The sequence below is a fragment of the Fringilla coelebs genome, assembly GCF_963513975.1.
Source record: "Fringilla coelebs genome assembly, chromosome: 14".
Taxonomy (NCBI): Eukaryota; Metazoa; Chordata; class Aves; order Passeriformes; family Fringillidae; genus Fringilla; species Fringilla coelebs.
The window spans coordinates 10,810,372-10,834,579 of NC_140040.1; the positions used below are offsets into that span (position 1 = coordinate 10,810,372).

The 24,208-nt window shown below is 37.5% G+C and overlaps 1 protein-coding gene across 3 annotated transcripts in view; it reads right to left on the reverse strand.

Moving 5' to 3' along the window:
* The window catches only part of FTO (FTO alpha-ketoglutarate dependent dioxygenase), a 215,521-nt gene that overhangs the window by 174,075 nt on the left and 17,238 nt on the right, over window positions 1–24,208 (reverse strand). For 2 of the 3 annotated variants that reach the window (XM_084215061.1, XM_084215063.1), the window contains exons 2-3: window positions 5,517–5,594; window positions 10–667 (exon numbers count right to left, since the gene is read on the reverse strand). In XM_084215061.1, the coding sequence (XP_084071187.1) occupies window positions 10–667; window positions 5,517–5,594 (736 nt within the window). Of the gene's footprint in view, window positions 1–9; window positions 668–5,516; window positions 5,595–12,084; window positions 12,304–24,208 lie in introns of those variants that run through there. The other variant, XM_084215062.1, reaches the window with a different exon arrangement.

Here is a 24,208-nt window from a genome sequence, read left to right on the forward strand (position 1 = left end):
ATCACTCACCTTCACAGCTGTAACTGTACACAGCCACTGCTGACCTTTCCACCAGGTTCTCATCATGGTGCCAGCTCACTGCCATGTTCCCCATTCCAAAGTAAGGCTCTTGTTTCAAGTACAGCATTTGTAGTGGATCCATATAATTTAATAAAGTTAAATTATAAGATGTTCTGTTCTTTAGACTTGTGTCATCCTCTGGTACACAAACACTGCTTTGATCTTTTGAAACAGACTCTTGCTCTGTAACAGAAGTAGCAGAACTTTGCTTCCTATCTATCACAGTAGTATCTTGAATTTGTTTGTTTTCAAACAAATTTTGTCCTTGTAATGCCTTGACTGTTTCAATATGCAAGTAGTCATTAAGTCTCATTAATGCTTTACAAGCATCATGTATTTGAGGACTGCAATATTTTATATCATAACTTCCTGTGGGCCAAGGAACTGTAAATAATCTTGTGTTCAAGTACTTATAAGTGCATCCTGGGTTTCCAACTAATATACGAGACACTGGAGTAAGAAAGTCTTTTCCTTTGATCCTCACAAGATCTTGAAAGAAACAGTTGTGTTCTCGCAAGGCCAGGAAGCTTTCTTGCACCATTTGATGGAGCTCTTCAGGTACCGCATCAGATTTCCTGAAAATCAGCTTGGAATACTTGGTCTTCCACTAAAAGAGAAAAAAAAAAACAAAAAAACAAACAACAAAAAGAGGAAAATAATTATTCTTTTTACAGAAGTCAAGATATTTCAAGACAAGGCAAAGCTGTCAAGTTAAGAAGAATGACTCTAGAATGTGGTGAAGGTATGGATGCCATCACATTTCAGTGTATTGCACAAGCTGTGGATGTGCACCAGTGGCTTAAACCAGAGCAAATCTCCAAGTAAATAAATACAAAGACTCTAGAACAATTCAGCAGAACATCCAGCTCATCTGACGAATCTGTAGATAATGCCATTTTTAAGTATATAAACAATAGAATATCTAGCAGTAAGAAAGTGATTCCTCTCTTTGTAAAGAGGTTGCAAACACCCTTCCATTTCATTCTGATGCACAGAATCTACAGGGCTACACAATAAACTCAAATAGCTTTATATAAGAATACTTTTCAGGGAAAAAAATAACAAAAGCAAAACGTACATTTTTTAAAAATGTGCTGCTAACATTCTGGTGCTTTCTATTTTTACATTCCTCAGTACCTGCCAATTATCTCTCATTTTCCATAAAAGCTCTCTTTTGATAACAGAAAATGTCCAAACTTATTGCTTCCCCAGCTCCCTACCTGTAGTGTCCTTTTCCCTCATATCCCCTTGTGACCACACCAGCTCTGGTACCAGCTGGAGTTCAGAACCCAGCAGTGTGTGGAGGCAGCAACTCCCAGCAAGGTACAACACTGCTAATCAGCAGCTCCTTGCTTTGTATGCACAGTACTGCTTCTCACTCCAGGAAGGCTTGGATAATTTTATTTTGTTAATCTGGTTTTCTAAGGAAGTGAGTATCACATAATCACACCTTTTATTGGTTGCCTGTAAATCTGCTTTAACTACTGCTGAGACTGTTTGGCAAACTAGACAAAGGCTGGGGAATAAGTTCTCTTAAAGAGTGGGTTCTTACGTATTTCATTAAAATTAATAGATAAATAAAAGAAACAGATGCACACGAGAGCCCTAGTAAGGGAGGGGCTGTATGTGAGTGTGTCAGGCATCAATTAGCATTTGTGAAGCTCCTAAGGACTCACCACACCTATTTTCTTCTGTCCAGAAATTAGTCAGTAGTTTGGAGAAAAGGTAGGTACTGATGGTGCTGTGGGGACACATATTAAGGTAGACTGAAATCTGAAGGCAATGGGTCAAAAGCACATGGATGCCTAAAACTGATCTGCCAAAACTTTTATTAGTCTAATAGCTTATGTTCAAAGTGCTCTTAAAAAGACAAATAAAAGTCACCAGCACAAAACACCACACTGACCTACAATCCATCTGTGAGCTCCTTCTGGTACAACTCAAACCCACTTTACTAGTACCATCCACTTCCAAGTCTCATTTGAACCTGCCTTTCAGGAAATTAATTTTAAAATCCAAAGAACGTGCCCTTAAAAAATACAAACCAGGCAGTAAGTATTCCCATTTTCCACTGCATGAAAACAGACTTTTGCATCATAATGCACTGCTATCCTATAACACTGAAGAGCTGGCTTTATAGGATCATTTGTTTCTACTAAAAAGGAGAACATAAAAGGAAGCCTATTTTAAAAATAATGATTACATATAATAAATCTTGGTTTATCTATAAACCTCACCACTATTCCTTGTAAATGTTTACAGTGAAGCTAACTCCTTTTCTTTATACATTCTTATGGTTCCAAAAACTAGCTTCCTAGAGAGAGGAAAATGAACCCCTGTAACAGTATCTACAGATAATAATTTCTGACAATTGTATTTACATGCTTTGCTTCAAACACCAAAGCTTAAAAACAGATCAGTGTGAAGGTCCCTCTACAAGCCCAGAACACAGGATCACAGCTTTCATTCAAAGAAGTGAATCCAAACTTGATAAGCTGCATTCACCTGAGCTTGTCAAAAGCCTGAAATGATTCCTTTAGAGGTCCTGAACTGCCCCTTTTGTTCCTATCAGTGCTGTGTATCTCCAGCCTTTGAACAGTACAGTGAAAAAAGCCCTTAAAAACAACAACTAATGAAATCAGAAAGAGTAAATTACTTGGAGTTATAGGCTGCAGTCAGATGTGAAGGTACAGGCTGATGGGAATCATAAATATTCTTTCATAATTCTTACTTAAGAATGCTAGAATACTATATGTTGTGACATATAAAGATTATTACTTCATTATTTATTTCATTATGCAAATGCCCTGTATGAGAGAAAGAGCTCTAACTGTTCTATAGCAGTACCCCAGTATTTCTTTAAATAGTTGTGTATACTGGACATACTCATACCACATTACATATGCTATTATATGTATTTAAACAGTCACTAATAGTATACATTTTTAAACCATTTAGATGAAAATATAGATACACTGAATTTCTGACAATTATCTCACACACAAAATCCCAAACAATTATTAGAAACAGAAGGAGGGAAATAACAATATGACAAAAAGCAATTAAATCCCTGAAAACATGCACTAGAAAGGAAGAACACAGATTTTACAAAGGAAACAACACTGTATTCCCCTCCTGAGCTGTAGAGGTAATGCCTTGCACATTTTGCTGCCAGCCAAGTCAGAGACCTGTTACCTTTGGGTTGTACTTTAAGATCACATGCTTAAGAACTATTTTATCATTAAGGTATCCCAAAAGAAATCAGGAAGTGGAAACACATTTCTGACACATCACATGAAAACAGCCTGGTCTTCTTTAATCCCCAGCCAGTGCCTGTGCTGTGCCCTCCATAAGGAAAGAATTACAGGATCAGAACACGGGGTGACTGCTGGGTTCACACGGGACACCTTGTTGTTTTGGGGGGTGGGGAAGGGCAGTAATCATGTACTCTGTGTTGTAACTCTGACAGCCTGTACTAAAGGTCAGCTCACTGCTCACTCTGGAAGAAGTGGCAGCATTACAGTACGGAAACATTTGAACATTTGATGTTCAAACCTTGTTGTGACTGTTACACGCAAGATTTTAAATATGCTTTCACTTTTGATGGTGATACTCAACACAGAGAACCACCCTATGGACTTGAGTGACAGAATAGATTTAGGAATCAGCAACAAGGACTCTTGATAAGCAAACTGCCATGTGCATCATGAAATTATAGTCTGTACTTCAAATATTTGTGAACTACCTTGTAACAGCCCCTTTCTTGTTCCATACCAGCTTTAAACATTACATTGTTTCAGCTGATGGCTTGGGGCTCATTTCCAAAATCCTTTATCAGGAAAAACACATTGAAAGAGGATGTCAGTGGAAGTTTTGCTTGTAATGGAATTTCTTACTTCTGCTCAGGCTGTACACTTCCATACCCAACAGGATAAGACAGTTTTTTTAGTTGCATCCTACCTAACTTTTCCAACATGTTCAAAGAATACTGTTTCATAAGAGGTAGCTCTTTCAAGGAATAGAGCAGGTCTGTCCAGGAAAGACAGCCTATAAAACTAAGCTGTATGTGATATTTTACTTTGCTGATTTGTTATCTTCAAGCTCTCACCCTTCTTTTCCTCTCCAGCTGTAGTGCATTTAAGCATCATGGAACTTACAATTTCTACAGCTGTGATTCCATGAACATTTCATAACCACCACAGACTCCAAAAGGTGTTTGTGATGCTCATGATTAGTCTATATACTTAAAAATACCTACCATGAACACATATACTACATAAAAAGTATAATTCTCTATCTGCAAGAAGAATGCATCTAAACTTTATTAGGGATTGAACAGGTGTGATTTTACTGCTTATTTTGTTCCCATTGTCTTCTGCATTTATGGGTCACTGACCCTGAGCAAATAGGATGCCACCTTCTCTTTTCACATCAGCTCCAGGAGAAGCTGAATTTTCAAAGATGTGAAAAAGAAAAAGATGCTGGGAACAGCAGCTCTGGGCAGCATCAGAGGCAGAAGAGAACAAACAGGAGGGGATGTAACAGGACTAGGAAGGAGGAAAGTCAGCTGCCCACTTCTTAAAAGGGGAAGAGTTTCTTCATGAGCATTAAGACTGAAAAGAACGTGTTTGGGTTTTTGTATAAAGAAAGAAGAAATAATAAAATCCATCTGTTGTCACTCTTATAAATTCTCCCAGCTCTTCTACACTTGCACATCTTTGAGCCATACATCAACACAAGGCAGGCACTACTCCTGTGTTGTGTAATGTGAGCATGGTCACTGGAGCTCTTCAAACAGCCAGGTTATTCTTTATGCCTTTTCTCTTACCATGATCCAATTCGATCTGATTGAACCTAACCTGAGTTCTGTAGTGATCTAGAAAGATCCAAGACAGATGCAGAAAATTCTATTTATTCATCATATTCTTGCATACACTCATTTGGTTTACTACTCATGTGGCTGACCAGGCCTGATCTTACTTCTGTTTGGTTTCATTTGAGACATTCCAGTTTCCACAGTTTGTTTTGCAAGTCAAGAATTATTAATTACTTATTGTTGGAAAGTAGAATTAAGCCCCTCAAACTTAAAATTTCTATGTAAATATTCCCCCTATTTTGCCAAACAGGAGCTATAAAGTTCTCTTCACCACTCAGAAAAAATAAATTAAAAGAATAGTGACATGTATTTTGCTCAAACAAAGCATGAAAAACTGTGATTAAATGTTATACATTATTTGTAGTGGTGGCACACACATAAAAATAAAGTTCACCAAGTTCTCATTTGTGAACATCCCAGTTCTGGAGATCTTATTTCCCATCACCTGGAAGTGCATTATCAGCCATCAGGATACCTTTTTTCATATCAGATTTCACAGTGTCTCTTTGAAGGAAGATTTATTTGTTGTTCAGTGCAAACAGGCATCTTATTTTAAAATGATTTAAAAGAAATACGTTACCAGCTGGTGGAAATCAGCATCGGCTGGTGTCAGATATGGAAGTCTATTCTCCCCAAGTTCTTCAAGAAGTTTTTTCTTCTGTTTTGGAGGAGCAAAATTGAAACAGAAAATAGACTTAAAAACCAAGATATAAACAGAGAAGTATAAAAGTAGTTGTATTTAAATGGCAAAACCAGGTGCAATTACTTCTCTTACTACCTTCAATTCTGGAAAATTAAGAAAGTAAAACAAAAAAAATAATCAGGGGAACTTCTCTGCTTACAAAGCAGTAATTCAGTTTAGACAGTTTTAGAGCTCATGAGTTCTTTTACTCCCAAGTTCTTCTTTATACAATACAAATAATTGTGTTAATAATTTGCCACGTGCAAGAGATATGTGAAACATGCCACCAGAATTTTTGGAATCAAACAACCCTGATCCATGACAGGTCCATTCACACTTATCTACTCACAGATAAACTCAACACTAACTCAATGTAAGTACAGCTTAATCACAGTGCAAAAATTATTACAATGGAACTTCTGGCCTAGAAAATTAATAAACTCCTTCCTCTACTTCTTCTTTCTTTTAGATTGCAAGGATTGCTTTCTACAATTTTGTTTATTAACAAATTTCAACTTACCTGCAACTCAAAGATCATAAAACTTTATTTGCCATAATGCTTTAATATACAACAGGACTCAAATTCTTATTTTGATTGCAATATTTTCAACTACCTAAACACTAGCACAAGAAACAACTCAATATTTTTATGTTATAAGAGAAAGACCAGATAGAAATGGAATACTGTTTTTAAAAGAATATTAAGGGTATAATACAAAGGGAGAGAGTAAGTAAATAAAAAGGTATGACTAACACTTTCATAAAACCAAGTTCAAAACAAGGTGAAACCAGATCTTCACTATTCTGGACTACTATTTAAAAAAGGAAGAGAAAACATTTCATGTATTAACTAACTCCTGGCTTACAGCAAACACATAAATAAGGGAAGCTGAACTATGCAGTCCAAGTGTGAATTCTGTGACAATGAATTCCATTTATTCAAATTTAAGCATCGAGAAAGGCGACAGAGGCTTAAAGTCAGGTGGAAGTGTAGAGATTTTAAGGTTCATAGATCAGTCAAACTACAATCAGAGCAGGTGGCTCCCACTCATCTCCACGCTCACAATGTGCTGAGCACCAATTCTGAACAAGCCTGAGGAGAGCAGCACTGACATTTCTGAACTGGTGCTGTAATTTCTTTATGTCCTCAGTTTTCTTTGGGGACAGGTTGTTGGGATGTTGACATGAAGTCATTGGTGAAACCCAGCAGATTGTAACTTCAGATTAAGTTGGCAGAAAATGACACACTGACTTCCTGCATTTTCTAAAACAATTACACTCCTCCATTACCAAAAGCTTGCCAAAATTTTATTACATGAAATTGCTGAAAACATTAGACTGGCTTTGTTATCTGTAAGATAAACCATATTAAACTGCAGGGAAAAAAATAAGATACTTTAACACGGACTCACATCACTGGGAGGAAAAAAAAAAGCAGGAAGAAGAGAGATTTTGACAATTTCTTTGTCAAGTATCAGGCTCTTGGCAAAAAGCACACAACATTAAAATGCACTCTTGTGTATAGGTAGTAGTAGTTCACATTTGATTGTCAGATCTGGCTAAGTGCCGCTCTTCAGCTTGATGTGCAGACTAATACACACAGCTGGGTGGTAGAACATGCTGCTCATCTCTTATGCAAGAAGCTGTCACACAGATGTCAAAAACATCAAGCCACTCACAAATACCTCCAAAAAGTGAAAAAAAAAAAAAAAAAAAGAAAAATTGAGTATCTGGCTACACCAGCTGGCTGATGTGAAAGTCTAAGCAGTGTTACATAAGCATTGTTTATTGGTTCTCCAAACCCCCTCAGTAAAAAAATGCCTTTACTTGAAGGTGTCAGGCTACTAAAAAGGAATTTTCCTAGATCTGATTTTTAAATTTTAAAAATTATCAACAGTGTAACAGTTTATTCAGATGGCAAGATTATGTTTTTAATGTTTTAAAAAACATTGTGATTTTTACGTAGGCATTAGTGATGCCAAGACATGAAAGACAATTTGATATGCACCATCCCTGTCACCACACACTGCACTGCTTTAGAAACTTTGTTAAATGTTCATCTTGGGCTTTCAGAAAGGCAAAACCTCTGCAAATACTTATTTTGTGGGCTGCTGTGAGTGTTAGTGGAGCTATTTTAAGTGACTCTGCAATGAAGATCAGAAACACAAATGCCCAGTTTTAGAGTGCACCATCAACATTCTGCAGACATTAATCTCTGCTCATTAAATAATAATGAGATTATTAATGAGACGGTTGTAAAATTCAGCAAGTGGATTAATAATTGGAATCTCTCAATCACTATACATCTAATTGCTTATTTTTCCTGGCAAGAGATGTGGTGCTTTGTCACAGAGCAAGAGAAGTAACAGAAACACAGCAAAGATGTGACAGTGCAGAGAGGAGGGTGTAGCAGCTTTGGAACATCATCTCCACTCCCAGCCTACAACAGCCCCTCTGCATCAACTCTTTCCATCAGGAGTTCTTAAAACACTGCCCATTTTTTCATCTTAAAAAGTTTGCTAACTGTCTGCTGCAGTTTTTACACTTCTGAGACTACTTGTGACCAGAACTAGCAAAACAATTGATTTTTTTGGTTGTTTTTAATGCAGCCCAATGTTTACACAGAAATTGCAGGGGTAGATCAGAAAAAAAGAGCCACTATTCAAAGCATAAGAAAGTAGCACCTCCTTCTCCAACAGTTTTTCCCAATGGTCTTTTGTTTTCCAAAATGCTACCAGGTTTAGAATGCCTGAATGGTTTAGAATGTCATGAAAGAAAGATCTGAATCATCTGAATCACAGTTCATATGCAAACTTTTGGTTTCTCAAAAATCTCTCCTTCCTTACCTTTTTTACCCACATAAGAATGTCGACTAGGGCTTGTGTTCCTCTTTCATTCTCCTCCTTAATGAACTCTAGTAAAAGGGATTTCTTTCAAATCCTGCATGTAGCAAAGGGCCAGTGCTCTAAAATGCTTAATAAACAATTTTATAAAGCAGGAAGATGAAACATATAGCAAAAATTTTGTGACACAGTACTAAGACCCCATCAAGAAAAAAGTCACCACTTAACAGGAACTTCTAAAACATTACCTCCTAACAGCCTTTCACATGTAGGGGTTTTTATAAAAAATAAAATTGGGATAGTTTCTTAAGGAAGGAATGTGATTTTGAAGTTGACATTTGTTTAAACTACAAGGCTTTCCAAGTGTTAGCTATTAAAACTTCATAGCTACCAAGATCATTCAAGTGGTTCACTAAAATAAGTTACGTCAGAAATGAACCTACAGTAATAAAAAATACATCCTAAATGTACCATTACAGCTTTTATTTCTCCATTATCACATATATTAGATTTCAGACTTTTTTTCTTCAAATTATTTCTGTAAACTCTACTCATCAAAAGACCTTAAGGGACTGGCCAATTTTACAGCACCATTTACTGACATGAAAATGTTATACTGCCAGTCTACTCTTCATTACAATCAAGACTGAACAAAAACCTTGTCTGTGCCACATTCTACAATACAGCCTCCCAAAAATACTGGTAGACATTTGACCATACTGTACCACACTGCTTACTACAAGCTGATCTCCTTGCCCCTCTAATATGAGTCAAAAATATTTTTATATGAAGGGCAAAAATATGTATGATTATCATTATTATTATTATTCTATATAAGCTCATATTAAAATATCTATGATGGTCTAGTAATATTTCATGCCCCATATATCCACTTGCTAATTATACTACAGTAAATTATACTTGTTAATTAATATAACTGCAGTGAATCCTGTTCTTCCACTGAACAAACAGGTCCAGCTACAGAAGTAACAAAATGCAGTTCAAGTGACCTGGACATGAAAAAAATTACGTAATGAACAATCCACTGCCATGCCAAGACCTCGGGTCTTACATCAGCATCTGTGAGTGGCTGTCACAAAGACTGTTTGATATTCTCTGCTGCAAAGGTACTGTTAGGCTTTGCTTACTGATTTCAACCTCTCTTACCCTTTCTCATAAATCAACAGGCCCAGGTTTTGGTTCACACACTCACAGACCAGTCATGCACATGCACAACACACTCCACTGATGTAACTGAACTAAGAGTTAATTTATGCATTGAAGCTTAGCAATGTGTGAAAAATGTCTGCTGCCAGTATCCCCTCTCTCCCCATCTTGAAGTGTTAAGGGCCCCTTAATTGTTGTTTTAACCTACAGGAACATTGTTCCTTTGGCCAGTGGCTGTTAATGGAACAGAACTGGCAATTTCCTTACCTAGCTGAGTGTAGATTTGTCACACATGGATTAGCTCTGTAAGTAATCATAACAAAAATATGAAGTAATAAATAGTTCAAACACAGACACTGGGCCGACAAAATGTCCCTAAGGCTCCTCTATATAATTCTGAATAAACTTCTACTTCTTCTACCATCACTGCAAGCATATTGATAACATCACCCACGTTTGTTCCCTCCCAGCATTTGTGCATCCTCTTGCAGCAGGCACCAGTAAGTAAATGGGTCAGCTCTATGTATTAGGGGAAAAGTAAGAACATTCAAACTTTGAAATTATCAAATTTTAACCAGATCTCCAGCTCTTAGTTTCTTATACATATGGACACAAGATCACACAGGTACTCAAGGAAACACAGTTAAGACCGTGTTTAGTCCAACATGGCTGTGAATCCTTGTGAACAGATAAGGACACTGAGGAATGTCTGCAAGTCACTGTTTGCACAGTTTCTAAAAGACAGCCAATAGATTCTGAGACCAGATTTCTTAATCTAGTAATTCTTAACCAGCTCATCTCCAAAGAGTCAGGAGGTAGAAGCCTCAGTAACTGCTACCAATAACTGATTCTGCATCATTTAGGAAAAACACCCCTACACACCCAGTCCCAAGAAATCAAGGGGGTTTGACCAATTGTGAAATACTAAGCAACAGTACTTGACAGACAAGATTCAATAAAGATTAAAGACAGATAAAATAAAAACTATAACAAGGGCTAGTGTTGCAATGATAGATTTGGTGTTGCTGCTGATCTCATGTTCTAATAACATGAAGACATTGATGGTTCCTAACTTCCATGGAAATCTAGTAGCAGGACACATCTCTGTAGCCTTAGGAGCTCCATATTATGCTCAAGAATGGAAAATAATGCTGACATGGTGCTATTTATCCCTGAAGGCCTCAAGGAAACAGAAAGAAACATGAAGAATCTCCACCTTATTTTGGGAAATATTGCATATCTGCAATGTGGAATTGTACAAACCTCGCTGGGATTCAATATCTAATTAACACAGCAAAGTAAGAGCAAACACACTGACCAATAACCACAGAACAGACAAGGACCTCCAAACTGAAACCCAAGGGCTGACAGCTTGAAATGCAGATTTAGAACCTTTGCAACAGGCTCATAACTTCTACACAGATAGACAAAGAACTTTCCAACACAAACACTGGCAGGTCACACTGAAACAATTGTTCAGAACTACCAGCAAAACAAAGATAAACTAAATTTTCTTGCTGCTTGTCATCATTTCCAGAAAATAACAAGCCTGGTGTGATTGCTGGTCTCAATATATATTGATAAGTAATGGTGGAAGAAACCAATGTTTAATAGGAACACTTTAAAAAAGGGGGGGGGGGGGACTCCAAGTGTTAAAATATCACCCAGAAAATAAAGCAGTCAATAGTGAAGCAAAAAGGATATGAAAAAAATATAGATATTTCCTTAAATACTTCAGGTTAGCATCAAATGCAGCTTCTAGCCTGCCCTTGGTGACACTGCAGAAGATAGTGCTAATGCAGAAAGAGCAGGTGTTAAGTGCAAATGCATGTGCCATGCAATGGGCTACAAGGAAGATCAATAAGGAGCTAGAGCATTAAATTTCACATACTGTAGCTGTCATGCCCATTACACAGTATCTGAACATCTTCGCAGGCCATTACAAAATTGTTGATTCTTGGTATTTTTTACAGAACCAAATTATTTTCCAGAGTTTTATTAGCACAATAAGCACTATGAAAGTCTAAAAGCTTACAAACTTGTGAAATCTGAAGGCCTTCAAAGCCCTCCAAGATATCATATGTACATATTTGCAAAATGCATAACTGCATGCAGAATGAAAAGACAGGAAGATGGTTTAAAGCTTTACAGATAAAAGGAAATACACCTTAAAATCTAAACTCTCTTGTTTCCTTAGAGGATATGTCAAAGACAACAATAAATAAGTTTCACTTCCTTCAGAATGCCCACAAGGACTGGAGTCAACCAGTTTATAATACGATACAGTGGTTTTGTATGTTGGAGTACTCTCAACCTGAAACTCAAAAATCTAGGCCACCCTTTCTGACACATAGCCTGCATGTCTGTGTAAAACCATCTGAGTGACAGCAGCTCAGTTGCATTAATAAGGGAGGCTGAGGGCAAGGAATTGACATTAAAGAAAGCTGCCAACCCACCTTTGTTCTTATTTGCCGGCTTAACATGCTGTATTACTTCCCCTTCTACAATGGAATTGCTTCAGCAGTAACTAGAATTCAAGAAGGGCTGAATGAAAAAAAAAAATGAACAATGTAGGATTTAAAAAAAATATTCAAAGGCAGGATTTTAAAATTAAATAACAGACAACTGCAAGAGCTTATGACCCACATTTGGCACTACACATGCTGCAATTCCCAATTAAACTAGTGACAAAGGCTTGATAGTCTCCATGCAGAGCTGAACTTCCATGTGAAATATGCCTCAAACCACTGCTGCTTGAGCTAATTCATTATATAAGACTTCCACTAAATTTTTTACTCAGGAGTTTAGCTGAAAAAAAAGACTTCAGTTACTTAATAATTTTGGGAAACCTTAACTTTATCAGGCCCTCCATTTGGAAAGAACCGTGGCAAGTTCCTGAACCATTTATTCAGGAACCTTTTCTCTTTCTTTTCATCACAAGTATTTAAGCAAAACAATTTCCAGCTAGGAACGTGCAAAAAAACCTCAAGTACTGTTAAACTCAGAACCCCTACCTTTATTTTCATACCAAGCAGATGAACTTTGAGCATCACAGCAGCAGAGAGATCACCTTTAACATGCATATGAGAACTGTTCCTCTGGAACAAAGCACAGTGATCTGTACCAAACAGAAGCACTAGAACAGGCTCCTGAAGCCTGCGATTGGTAACAGATACTGTACTCTAATTTCTGTAGCTCCTCATTTCATTTCTCTTTTTTGTTCTTTAAATTAACAAATTAAGCGTTCTGTGCTTACAACTTCTCAATAGCCTATTACAAAAAGACTCGAATTTGTTTGCATTACACACCACGGGGATTAAAAAGGAGTTAATATATATCTATTCAGAACTATTGTGCAGAAAATAGCTGTGTTGTACAGGGCTTAGGCTGTGACCCGCTTAACTTTATTCATAGAATGCACAATCCATCACGTACAAAAACACAGAGGAAAATGCGAGGTGTCGGTAAGTACCGCTGTTAGCGAGAATTTCTGCTAATTATTACACCAAATAAGCATAGTCAACAGGCCAGAGCTGTGAGAGGGCATGTCGCAGGGCAGTCAATGGCTGCCGGGGCCGGACGATGAATACATCGAGTCCATTTCACCGTGCCCTTTGCCGATAAAACAATTCCCGACGCGCGGCCGGCCGCCGGAGCGCGGGCACGGCCGGGGCTGCAGCGCCACCCAGCGGCGGCGGCGCGCACGGCCCGGGACAGGACGGGACAGGACGGGACAGGAGCGCCCCTGTGAGCCGGGGAAAGCCGGACACGGCGGGGACACGGGGACACACGCTCTTCTTGCTCTACACCTCCAACACGCCCTGAGCTTTACACACGGCTTTATTGCAACGCGCTCGCGCAGTCCAAGCCAGTGCGTCTTAAAGCCTATACTGGGCATTAGAAGCTTTGGATGGTCATTGATTTCAGGAAAGTATTGTATATTGGGACGCACAGCCCAAAGCTGGCCCGGCCCCGGCCCGCGGGACAGGAGCGCCCCTCTGAGCGGGGAAAGCCCCGCAGCGGGGTCCGGGGTGCACATTCTGCTTCCTTCATACCTCTAACACACACGCCCTTAGCTGATAACACTTTATACACAGTTCTATTGCAGCCCGCTCCGACTGTCCAAGCCAGCGTGTCTTAAAGCCCATACTATGCACTGGAAGCTTTGGATCGTTTTAGTCATTGATTTCAGGATAATATTGTATATTTGTGCGCGTATAATGGGACAAGAGCGCCCGTCTGTGCCGGGGAAATCCAAACACAGCGGGGTCAGGGGGACACAGCTCTTCTTGCTCTACACCTCCAACACTCCACCCTTAAATAGCTGGTAACGCTTTACACACAGTTTTATTGCAGCCCGCTCCTACTGTCCAAGCCAGTGTGTCTTAAAGCCCATACTATCCACTGGAAGCTTTGGATCGTTTTAGTCATTGATTTCAGGATAATATTTCATTAATTAAAAAAATTTTTATACCCTCCCTATTTTTTAAACAGATTCTTATCACTACTATTTTTATCTGGAGTGCTTTCACAGCTTAATAAAGTGTACTAGAGCCTGCAAAGTTGCACATTGTTCACTTCCTTGCTTGCATGTTGACACTATGTATACTCCTGCCATCATATTTATTGGCATTACAATGGAGTTACAGCCAGCCCCCAGTCATGACAATGGAATTACAGCCAGCCCCCATCTCTGTCACCCTGATTCTATTGTCATTACAATGGAGTTACAGCCAGTCCCCATCTCTGTCACCCTGATTCTATTGTCATTACAATGGAGTTACAGCCAGCCCCATCTCTGTTACCCTGATTCTATTGTCATTACAATGGAGTTACAGCCAGCCCCCATCTCTGTCACCCTGATTCTATTGCCATTACAATGGAGTTACAGCCAGCCCCCATCTCTGTCACCCTGATTGTATTGTCATTACAATGGAGTTACAGCCAGCCCCCATCTCTGTCACCCTGATTCTATTCTGCTGAGCAGTGTTGCAGCTCAGTGTTGAAGTTTATGCAAACAAACTAAACTTTACAGCACAACCTCGCTCATGAAAAGCCATGAAAAGGTTAAAATACATTTCATAATGAATATAAATTAATGTGTGAATACCAGCACAACTGTCTGCCAAGTGTAGAAAGATTCACTTACATGCTTAGATCAAGTTAAAAGCATAGATTGCAAAAAAGGATGCTAGTACAATCCCTGCCATTAGTCTCTACATTTTTATTTTACAACATTTTTAAGGGAAAAAGCAAGAAGAAGTCTATTTCTCTAGCCATTTACCACATGGAGAGCATTTATTTATGGACACTCTATATATATTGATGAATAAGTTAAAAATGCTACATCTGAACCCCACATCTATCATCATGAAGTGAATAGCAATATATTAATACTTTATAGTACTAATTTCAGCAGAAAATCACCCTCAACCAAGCTGCTTCCTATTACTGGCATTAAATTGCCATGACTCAATCTCATGACTCACAATTTCTTGTGCTTCATTAAACTAAGCTGAAATAACGTACTTTAGTGTATGTAGAATTGCATACTACAAAACAAGGAGAAAAAAAATCAAAAATCCACACCAGGCAGACTTACTATGACAGGAAGACACCAAATGTCTGTTCTGACTGAAATGTAACTTGCATCACAAGGTGCTTAGAGGTTGTTTTAAAAATAATTTCTCCTCATTCTGAAGCTGCAAGAAGTGTGAGGGGTGAGAATGAAGAGAAGGAATAACAGCTTTTAAACCACTGCCCATGAAAACATTATTCAGGCTGCAACAGACTGACACTTGAAGAGTTTGTCTAATTTAATTTCCCCACCACAAACTCAGTGAAATGGAAATATAAAACTTTAACAAAGTTTTGTATGTTCTCAGGTCCTGACCATTATATGGTCTAGACCTTGGGGGTTATATGATGAACACAGAATCTTATTCAGTTATGTATCTGCATCAGAAAACCCTGAAATTATGTGATGAAAGAAGCTAGAATTCTCATTTTGATGGTTAGATTAGGACAATATGACCACATGGACTAAACCTTCCATTGTATTAGGCATACAGTTATAATGTGAAGTGCATAACTATGGCTAAAAATCCAAAAGGGAGAAGTGAGTGGTCAGCACACTGTAACTCTAAGTTTGGAAACCTTTACTATAAATACACTTTAAATATTTGACTCTACACCCTACCTTAGGACCTAAACTGCTGCCACAAGAATCAACATTGTCCCTACTTTAAATACAAAGTTAAAAAAGGAAAATAAATTTGTTCCTTATGTGTCATACAGAATTCTGCTCACGGCTTCTCAAATTGCCCTTCCAGATTCAAAGAAATGTCTTGTACTTTCTGGAGCACTTTCACTGCTCTGACACCTTGGAAAGCTCAAATGAGCAGAAGGGAGGGAGGGAAGATGTGCCAAAATAGTCCAAAGTCTGATGGTCACTGACCATCTAGCTTTTAAGAGCCTGTTGTTTTATTGTTTTTACAAAAATACATTCTTGTTTCTAACACAGAGGCTGTTAGAAAGAAAAAGAATTTAAACTAGAGTAATTCCTGATCAGCATGTCAGAAGTTTTAATCCAAAAAGATCCCAAACTAGTAGATGCCTTGAAAAACACTCGTAGATCATCTACTTCAAAACAGGTATTGTTTCTTAAGGATCCAGAGATATGCTGCCCCCTGAAAGCCAGGCTCATGCTGGCTTTCTAGATTCAATCTGAATTGTAAATGCTGCATAATTTCCAATTCTTGATATTCAAGAAGCAAACAAGGAATATGGTTCAAGTTTTAGACAGTGAAACGAGCCCAGTTGGGTTTATCTTCAGGGCAGTCCCCACTCAAAACATCTCAGCTCACATCCACTGGCATCAAGTCATCAACATTCTAGCTCTGTAGCCCACATCAATTTTACAGCCACAGAGGAATGCTCCTCAGAACAGCTATCACCTGCAAAAGTTTTTCCCCCAAAGAAAAATTTCTCCAAGAAGAGAACACATCACATTAAATTTCTATCATGTTTCTTTTGCAAAGCATATCATTCACATATTTGCAGGAATATAACATTTTTCCCTCTTGCAATAGACCAGCCTTTTCCTCCACAGGATTAAGATTCTTTCCTTAAAAGCTATAAAAATGTATTTGCCCTTATAGCTGAAAAATGTTTGACTGACCAAAGCTCAACTGGCCATATGCCTTAGATATTCCAGATATTCACGGTTATTCATATTCTCAAATGCTGCAGCTACTCATGGACATTGCCTGGATAACCCCAGTGGCTGAAGCCACTGCTAAGAAAGGAATTGCCAAGCATCTTTTCAAAAAGAAGTTTCCCTTATCCACTTCCAAAGAATTATTTTTGCTGTAAAATATTGAAACAAAACAAAAACCAACCTTACTGCTTATTTAAAGCAACAAATTCTAGAATTATGTTCTCTTCTGCTGTGAGAATGAATATAGGAAAAAGTGGCTTGATAGCACTCAATTTTAAATAATTTTCAATAATTATTGCTTGCATTTAATGATATGACAGATCATTAAATGCAAGCAGGCTTCATACAGTATTTTAAAAAAATCGTTTTATTTCTTTCCTACAAGTGAAAGGTTTTTTAACTGCATTTAGAAAAATAAAAACCTCTAAGAAAACTCATATGTTCCTCAGTATAAAAATTATTATGCTATGCTTCTGATAAAGTAATTTCCTTTTAAAATTATGTGTGAATCAAGCATTACCTATTTTAACAAGTCCAGTGCAAGGAATACCAACTGCTCTACAATCATAATTTGCCGGTTCCCTGAAAAACAAAACAAGGGCACATAAACAAATATCCTGCACTTCAACAACTCCAGAATCAATAAAATGGATTTACTTCTATGAAACTGCTCAGCAGTGGAGAGGGCAGGAGGACTCCTTGCTTTCATCAACTCTTTCAGGCACAGCCACAGTACAACATTCTTTAGGACACAGCTCTCCAGACAGCTCCTCTGTTGGAAAATTCAATGCAAAACTGAGGTAAGGCAAAGTAGAGTGAATCTGGGCTTTTGGAATCAGGTTAAAATCTACTTTGGTTAATATTAACCATTTAGTTATTATTCAATTAACAATTCTTGTTTCTGAACTCAGTAATTGGTTTTGCATTATGGTAGGTATGGAGTGATATTGGCACCTGGAGATTACACCTATAAAGTCTTGAAAATTGTCCTGTATGACAGTAGATCACATATCTGTCTTACAGAGAAACACTGCTAGTTATTAATAAAAAGTTGTCCTATAGAAATGTGTACTATATCACACTGGGGTTTACCCACCTTGCTGCAGAGACAGGCTCTTTTCTGCTGTCAAAATGCTTTTGCTATATGTAAATATTTAATGTTGTTACCATCATTCACTCAGGGCTCATATTGTCTGTTCAAGCATCTATTACTGTCTGCTAGATACACTTGAGGATAACACTTATTCATGACTGCTGCTCAGTCACAGGCAGGCCCCACTTCTCAAAGATTCTTCAAAGTCCCATGATTTATTAAACACAACACAAAGGCCTGTATCATTTGCAGGATTTTACTTGTGCAAGTGTAAACACCAAATGCACCCAAAATCCTGCAGCAGTTTATACTACACCAAGACTGAACTTTTATCCAGGGTTCTGTAAGCAATTGAAATCAAAGAAAGAAAATCTACATTTCCTGAACTCTCAGGTAGGAACTGTAGATCTCAACAGAAGGATACTGAGTGCATTGTAGTAAATTAAACTCTCTGAAAGGAAATAAACATCAGCGGTCAGTTTCACACCTAGTGCAGCCCAATTTCTTTTTGTATTTACCTAAATTAATAGCCCTGCATATTTTATATATATATATATATATATATATATATATATATATATATATAAATAAAATATATGTAATACAAGATTTCATCACCAATAGATATCATATATATATATATATCTTGTAATACAAGATATCATCACCCTGACATACCTTCCATTAAAACATTATAGAAATCAGCTTTCTAAGTCACAGAAGTCCTGTTGAGATAGACAAGAAGGATCATCAGAGTCCTCAAGCAGGACAGTCTCTCTAGGAGTTGTTTTGTTTCAAATCTCAGTTTTAGTTTAGACAAAATATTTTTTATTTGATTTTTGTTTATTTGGTTAGGAAACAGTAAGCATCACAAACAGACCATCCTAAAAAGTACAAGACTGCACAATTAGTCCTTCTATCCCAGTGGACCCTTGCACTTTATATGACAAGATCTGTTCATCAATGAGGCTAAAAGGAAACGAAAATGTTGGATTCAAAAGATCTGCCTTTCAGTTAACATCCTTAATGCAAATTAGGGTGAAATGTGAATAAAATTAATATTTAATCACTTCAAAAACTTCTATTCCTTTCTTCTCTTTCAACACTAAAATTTAATTATAAAATAATGTAAAACAAGTGTAAATCTAAAAGAATCATTTTGAAGATTTGCATTAATAGTTCAAGACCTATTGCCACGGATGAAAAGAAGGGGAATCCCAACATTGTGTTGCTTTAAAGCACGGTGTGATTCCATTCCTTGGCAAGAGACAGCAGGAGCCCAGGCACAGGGGAGTGCTGTGGTAGGGCAGAAGGGAGGATTGGGATGGAGAGGCATTGCAGGAGCAGCACAGCAAGGCTGACCTCTGCCAAAAAGTCAAGTGGGGAGAAGGAAAGGAAATCCAGTGTTTGAAGTGAGGGCCTCAGTAGATTGCTTCACATATCACCATGGAATAAAAAGTTCCTATGGCACAATCCAATATTTAGTTATGGTGCTGCATGATACACAGAAAACAATCCAAAATTGGGGGAAAAAAGCTTCTGACATCAGCACAATACCTCTTCAAAGTATTGCAGCTCTTTTGCAATCTAACCTGCAGCCCTCCCAAACTTTCATTCACAAGGTGAATCCTATGGGCATTATGGTTACTGTTGCACAGTCTATATATACAGTTAAAAAAAAAAAAAAGACATAAAAGCTCACACTTTGATAATCTGTGCCTCCATGACAGACAATTTCTCTGTAAAGGACCAAAGAGGCTCATTCCACCACTCTTCTCTATGCAAACTTTGAACTAAACTCAGGTTAGAAGTTCTTTCCACAAAAAGTAACGAAATTCAAAATCCCTGAAGTGTTTCCCATTCCTTTCTTGAACACAACTGAAGCACTTTGTGACTTGCAAACAACACACATGAATGAAAGAAGAGAGTGAGATTCATGGCAAGCACCAATCACACAGGGTAAGTATCTGAATGCTGAAAACCCAAATCCAAGAACTTCTTTCAAATCAGCTTTTGACTACTTTGTTGCTTACACCCTAAAACTTCCCCAGGTACCTGCTAAACTTCTTTTGACTAGAATTCTCATAAAGTTTTAACCAATCTCAAAAAAGTTTCAGCTTCTATGAAAAAGTACAGGTTTCATAAAATTGGTTACATAAGTCCCTTATTGAATTCTAATATTAACACCATTCAACAAAAATACAGCAGATTGTTTTTAAAGCATACCCCTAATGGACACCACTGCTCAATCTCATGAGCATAAGGCAAATTTGCCTTCTAAGGGGAAAACTCAAACCCAGTTGGGTATTATGGTTTACTGTTCCAAATACAGACAAGTTCTCCCTGGAACAAGCAGAGGTGGTCATTTCATTTCTGTCCCACTCAAGTCAAAGACATGAGAGTGAGATGTTTTTAGCAGACAGCATCAAAATAAGAGGAAATTGATTATTTGCAAAGTATTTTTCTCAGTACAAAGAACCCACCATCCTGCCAAAATTATAAAGGCTTATAAACTTGAGCATCACATTGCTAGTACTCTGTTAAATCCCTCTTCCTAGCTATTTAACTTCTGCTAGTTGAACTTTAAATAAAAGAAAATGGTCTTATTTCCCTCTCAAATAATGTTTTCTCGCTCCTTTCTACAATAGTTTTCTTTACATGGACTTTGTTGACTGTACTCCACCACACAACATTTTAAAACCTGAATCCCAATCAGGGCTACCCTCATTAAAAGTGTGACCTTTCACCTCCAATGAAGCACTGCTAACATAAATTACATTTTGTTGTAGCCCAAAGGTGATAGAGATGAGAGCAGGATAAACAAGGTATAATACAAAAGCCAGTTGGGTCAGCCTTTCATTACAGCCCTTTCAAAAGCTATTAATCTCCCTTGTAGTTAACAGGCTGCAAAGAACTACTTCTTCTAAGCTACACTGTGCTAAAAAGTAGCTGTAAGGACAGGTCATGCAAGATGCAAATAATTCTTGGTCCTCATAAAACAACTTCAGTTGGTATTAGGAGAACATCCTGGTATGCCACTTGCAATCTCACTAATCAGAGGAAATCCAACAATATCAATCTGGCCAAAATATACCACAAAAACCAGATAAAAATGAATAATGCTGAATTTAAAGCAGTTATAAAATAGTTCTTTAGATTTTAAAACGTGAATAGAAAATGCTATTCATCAAGTTCAGCTTAATTTGTGTTTTAAGTCAGGGTCCACCTTAAAAATAACAGAAAAAAAAAGAAAAGTAGGCATTACTATATTTCAAAGAACATGGCACAAGCCAAGTACAAGCCAGTCCTTAAGAAATACCATGACAGATTTTAGTAGTAGGCAACAATGACTTTGTCTACCTGGATCCTTCTTTTGGTACTTCATGGCCAATTACAGTAAAAGTTGCTCAACAGGATACACACATAAGAAAATTCCTGTCACTGAGCAGATGCAAATTTAATTACTTTAAGTTAAACCTTCCATCTTGTCTAGAGGTCCTTCAAAAATGCAACTGTAAACAAGCACTACATTGCAATCAGGTGTCAAGGGCTTATTTGATCTCTTACAAAATATGTCACAAATCACTGGCAGAAAGTGGGTCGAGAGGGAGAACAAAGGAAAAAACTGTCAATGGACTAGGTAGCTCATGTGAGCGTGCCTATTAGTGCACTGGATCTTTCTGCTCCTGTCTAATGCTGTCCATATAAAACCTTCTTAGTTTGACAGTGTTCTGTTATCCTGCATTTGATGTAATTTTTCTGTAGTAAGCAAAAAAGAAAAAAAACCAACTGTGAAAAGAACTGATAGAGTAACCAGAGAAAACATTGAAGATATCAAAATTATTTATTCTGCTAAGATATCAATTTTGTGCTATTCTTCATGTGTGATATGTTACAGAACTTCTAGAAAGCTCTGCATTTTTGAGAAAATAATCACATAAAAGCTGGAAGTAAATTCCTTTATATTGCAATAGGATTACAGATGGCCCCAAATAAGTAACACACATGATATTCTTTTAAGGAAGAAAGTCACAGCTTTGCACAACTGGCCAGAAGAAAAGCATGTGTATGCAATGCATTTTACCTTCTCTGAAACACCATGTATTTTTGGGAACTAGAGTTAAAATCTCTGCAATCCTCTGGTGGCTCTGAAATGCTGGCAGGTCACTGCCCATGAATCCCTGCTCTGCAGTGTAGCTCAGAATGGAGAGTGTTTAAATGGCAAAGTATTGGTAATGTTAAGGAATTTATGGATACACAGCTATGAGGACATAAGCCTTACGTCAGGAAGACTTGGTAGTATTTTATTTAATAAAAGAACCCCTCAGATGTACTTAAATGCACAGATTGTTTTCTCAGTTTAAACCATTTGCCACAGAGTTAAAATTATAATTAAAGAAATCATTAAAATTCACAAGTGAACAGGTCAACATCTCTCAGATTTCCTCTGAGTTCTGTGGAGTTGAGCAGCAAAGACTCACTGGTGTGCACAGCACAGCTTGTCTGCTCTAAGGAACATTTTGGGGATGTGGGGGCAACTAACCCAAAATACACTGGGCTACAACAGCCATGGGTATGTCCCTTGTAAGACCACCCAGACACCCAGGCAAGGTCAGTCTAGCTTTAGGACACATAAGCCTTGTCTAACTTTTATACTCTTACAACTTTGTCTCATACATTATTAACCTTTACCGATCAAATTTGTCTCAACACAGCAGTGAAAATACCAGAATTTAAATACGGCTGTCAGAAACTCAAAATTTGTATTCTCTGACTCAAACAGTGTAACTTCTTCATAAAATTTACTGGAGAATTTCCTTAAGTGCCTATTTATTCAGAAAAAACAAAACAAAACACAAAACCTCAATTATAGTTGTTCCATTTTACAGTGCTTGTTCATGAAACCAAAGTATATCCTTATTACCTGTAATACAACAACTTTTTCAAAACCAGTATCTTGAAGAGTCAGTTTAGAGAAGCCCTATGAAGTCTGACAAATCAGGCCAAGGAGTTCCTCTTTCATACAATCAAAATTACTCAAAATGGAGGCAGGGAGAATATTTTCCTCTTAGGCTTACAAAATCAAACCTTTCTACATTGCTCTAAGCCAAAAAAGCAGTTAAGAGCAAGAGTAGCTAGGAAGCTGCCTGCATTGGGCAAGGTCTGACTTTGCTTACTATACAGGCTGCTATTTTTGCTATTTAATCAGAACTGCATGTCATATTTATCAGATCGGTGAATTCAGTTAATTCTGTTTAATACATGTGCCTTACATACAGTTCCTTGCTACTGAGCAAAGAAACCAAAATGTTAGCTTTCCAACCCAGTTCTCCTTGCTAGCAGAATACCCCCCATCAAGAATGAATTTGAACAGGTGATACTCTCACTTATTTTAATAAGAAAAAATTTCCTCTTGGTTCAAATCCCACCTCCCCCAAAAAAGAGCTTTAAGTCTAAACGACTTTATTTCTATATTAGATAACAGACTAGTTGCAATCACTTTGCTTAGAATTGACTTTTTTTAAATCCCCCAGATGACTCTAACGTCACATATACGAACAAAAATGCACTAGATCTATTTATCTCATTCCAATAAAATTTAAATAGTGCAGCACATTATTCATCTATCCATATTATAAACTGTTGTGTACATTAAGTGGATAATATTATTAGCACTAATGTTTCTGTAGGCTATTCATTAAATAAATGGTAGACACAGTAATTCCATCTATTACACATGGAGCTCAATACCAGCTGCAAATGAGAAAATTGCAATAGACATACTGAGTAATAATCAGAACTAAAACGACAACTGTAACAATATATCCATTGTGTAAATGTTCTGATTATAGAAACACAGACTAATCTGTAATTTTTCATCACTGATAAACATTGGTGACCAGCCAGAATTTCAATTATGTCTTATCCAGTTACTAAAACACAAAATCTACTGGATTTATTAATTTAACAAGATTCAAGTATTTTGTTTACTACGGTACAGAAATATGTGCAGCTTGACATCCAATCACCATACCTGCCTAAAAAGTACAGCTAGCAAAATGCACTATACCTTTCCACGTGTGTAGATACAAACATGACATCCAGAGTTTTGCCAGCAAAATGTCATAAAGCTATACTGGCTTGTCAGTAGAAGTTCTATAAGGCTTCTTGTTAATATTTACAGGCACCACATAATCCCAGTTTAGAGCCTGCAAGAGCAACTGATCATGTCAGAAAAGAGACTGAGGTAACTTGCCAGTTTGAGAGC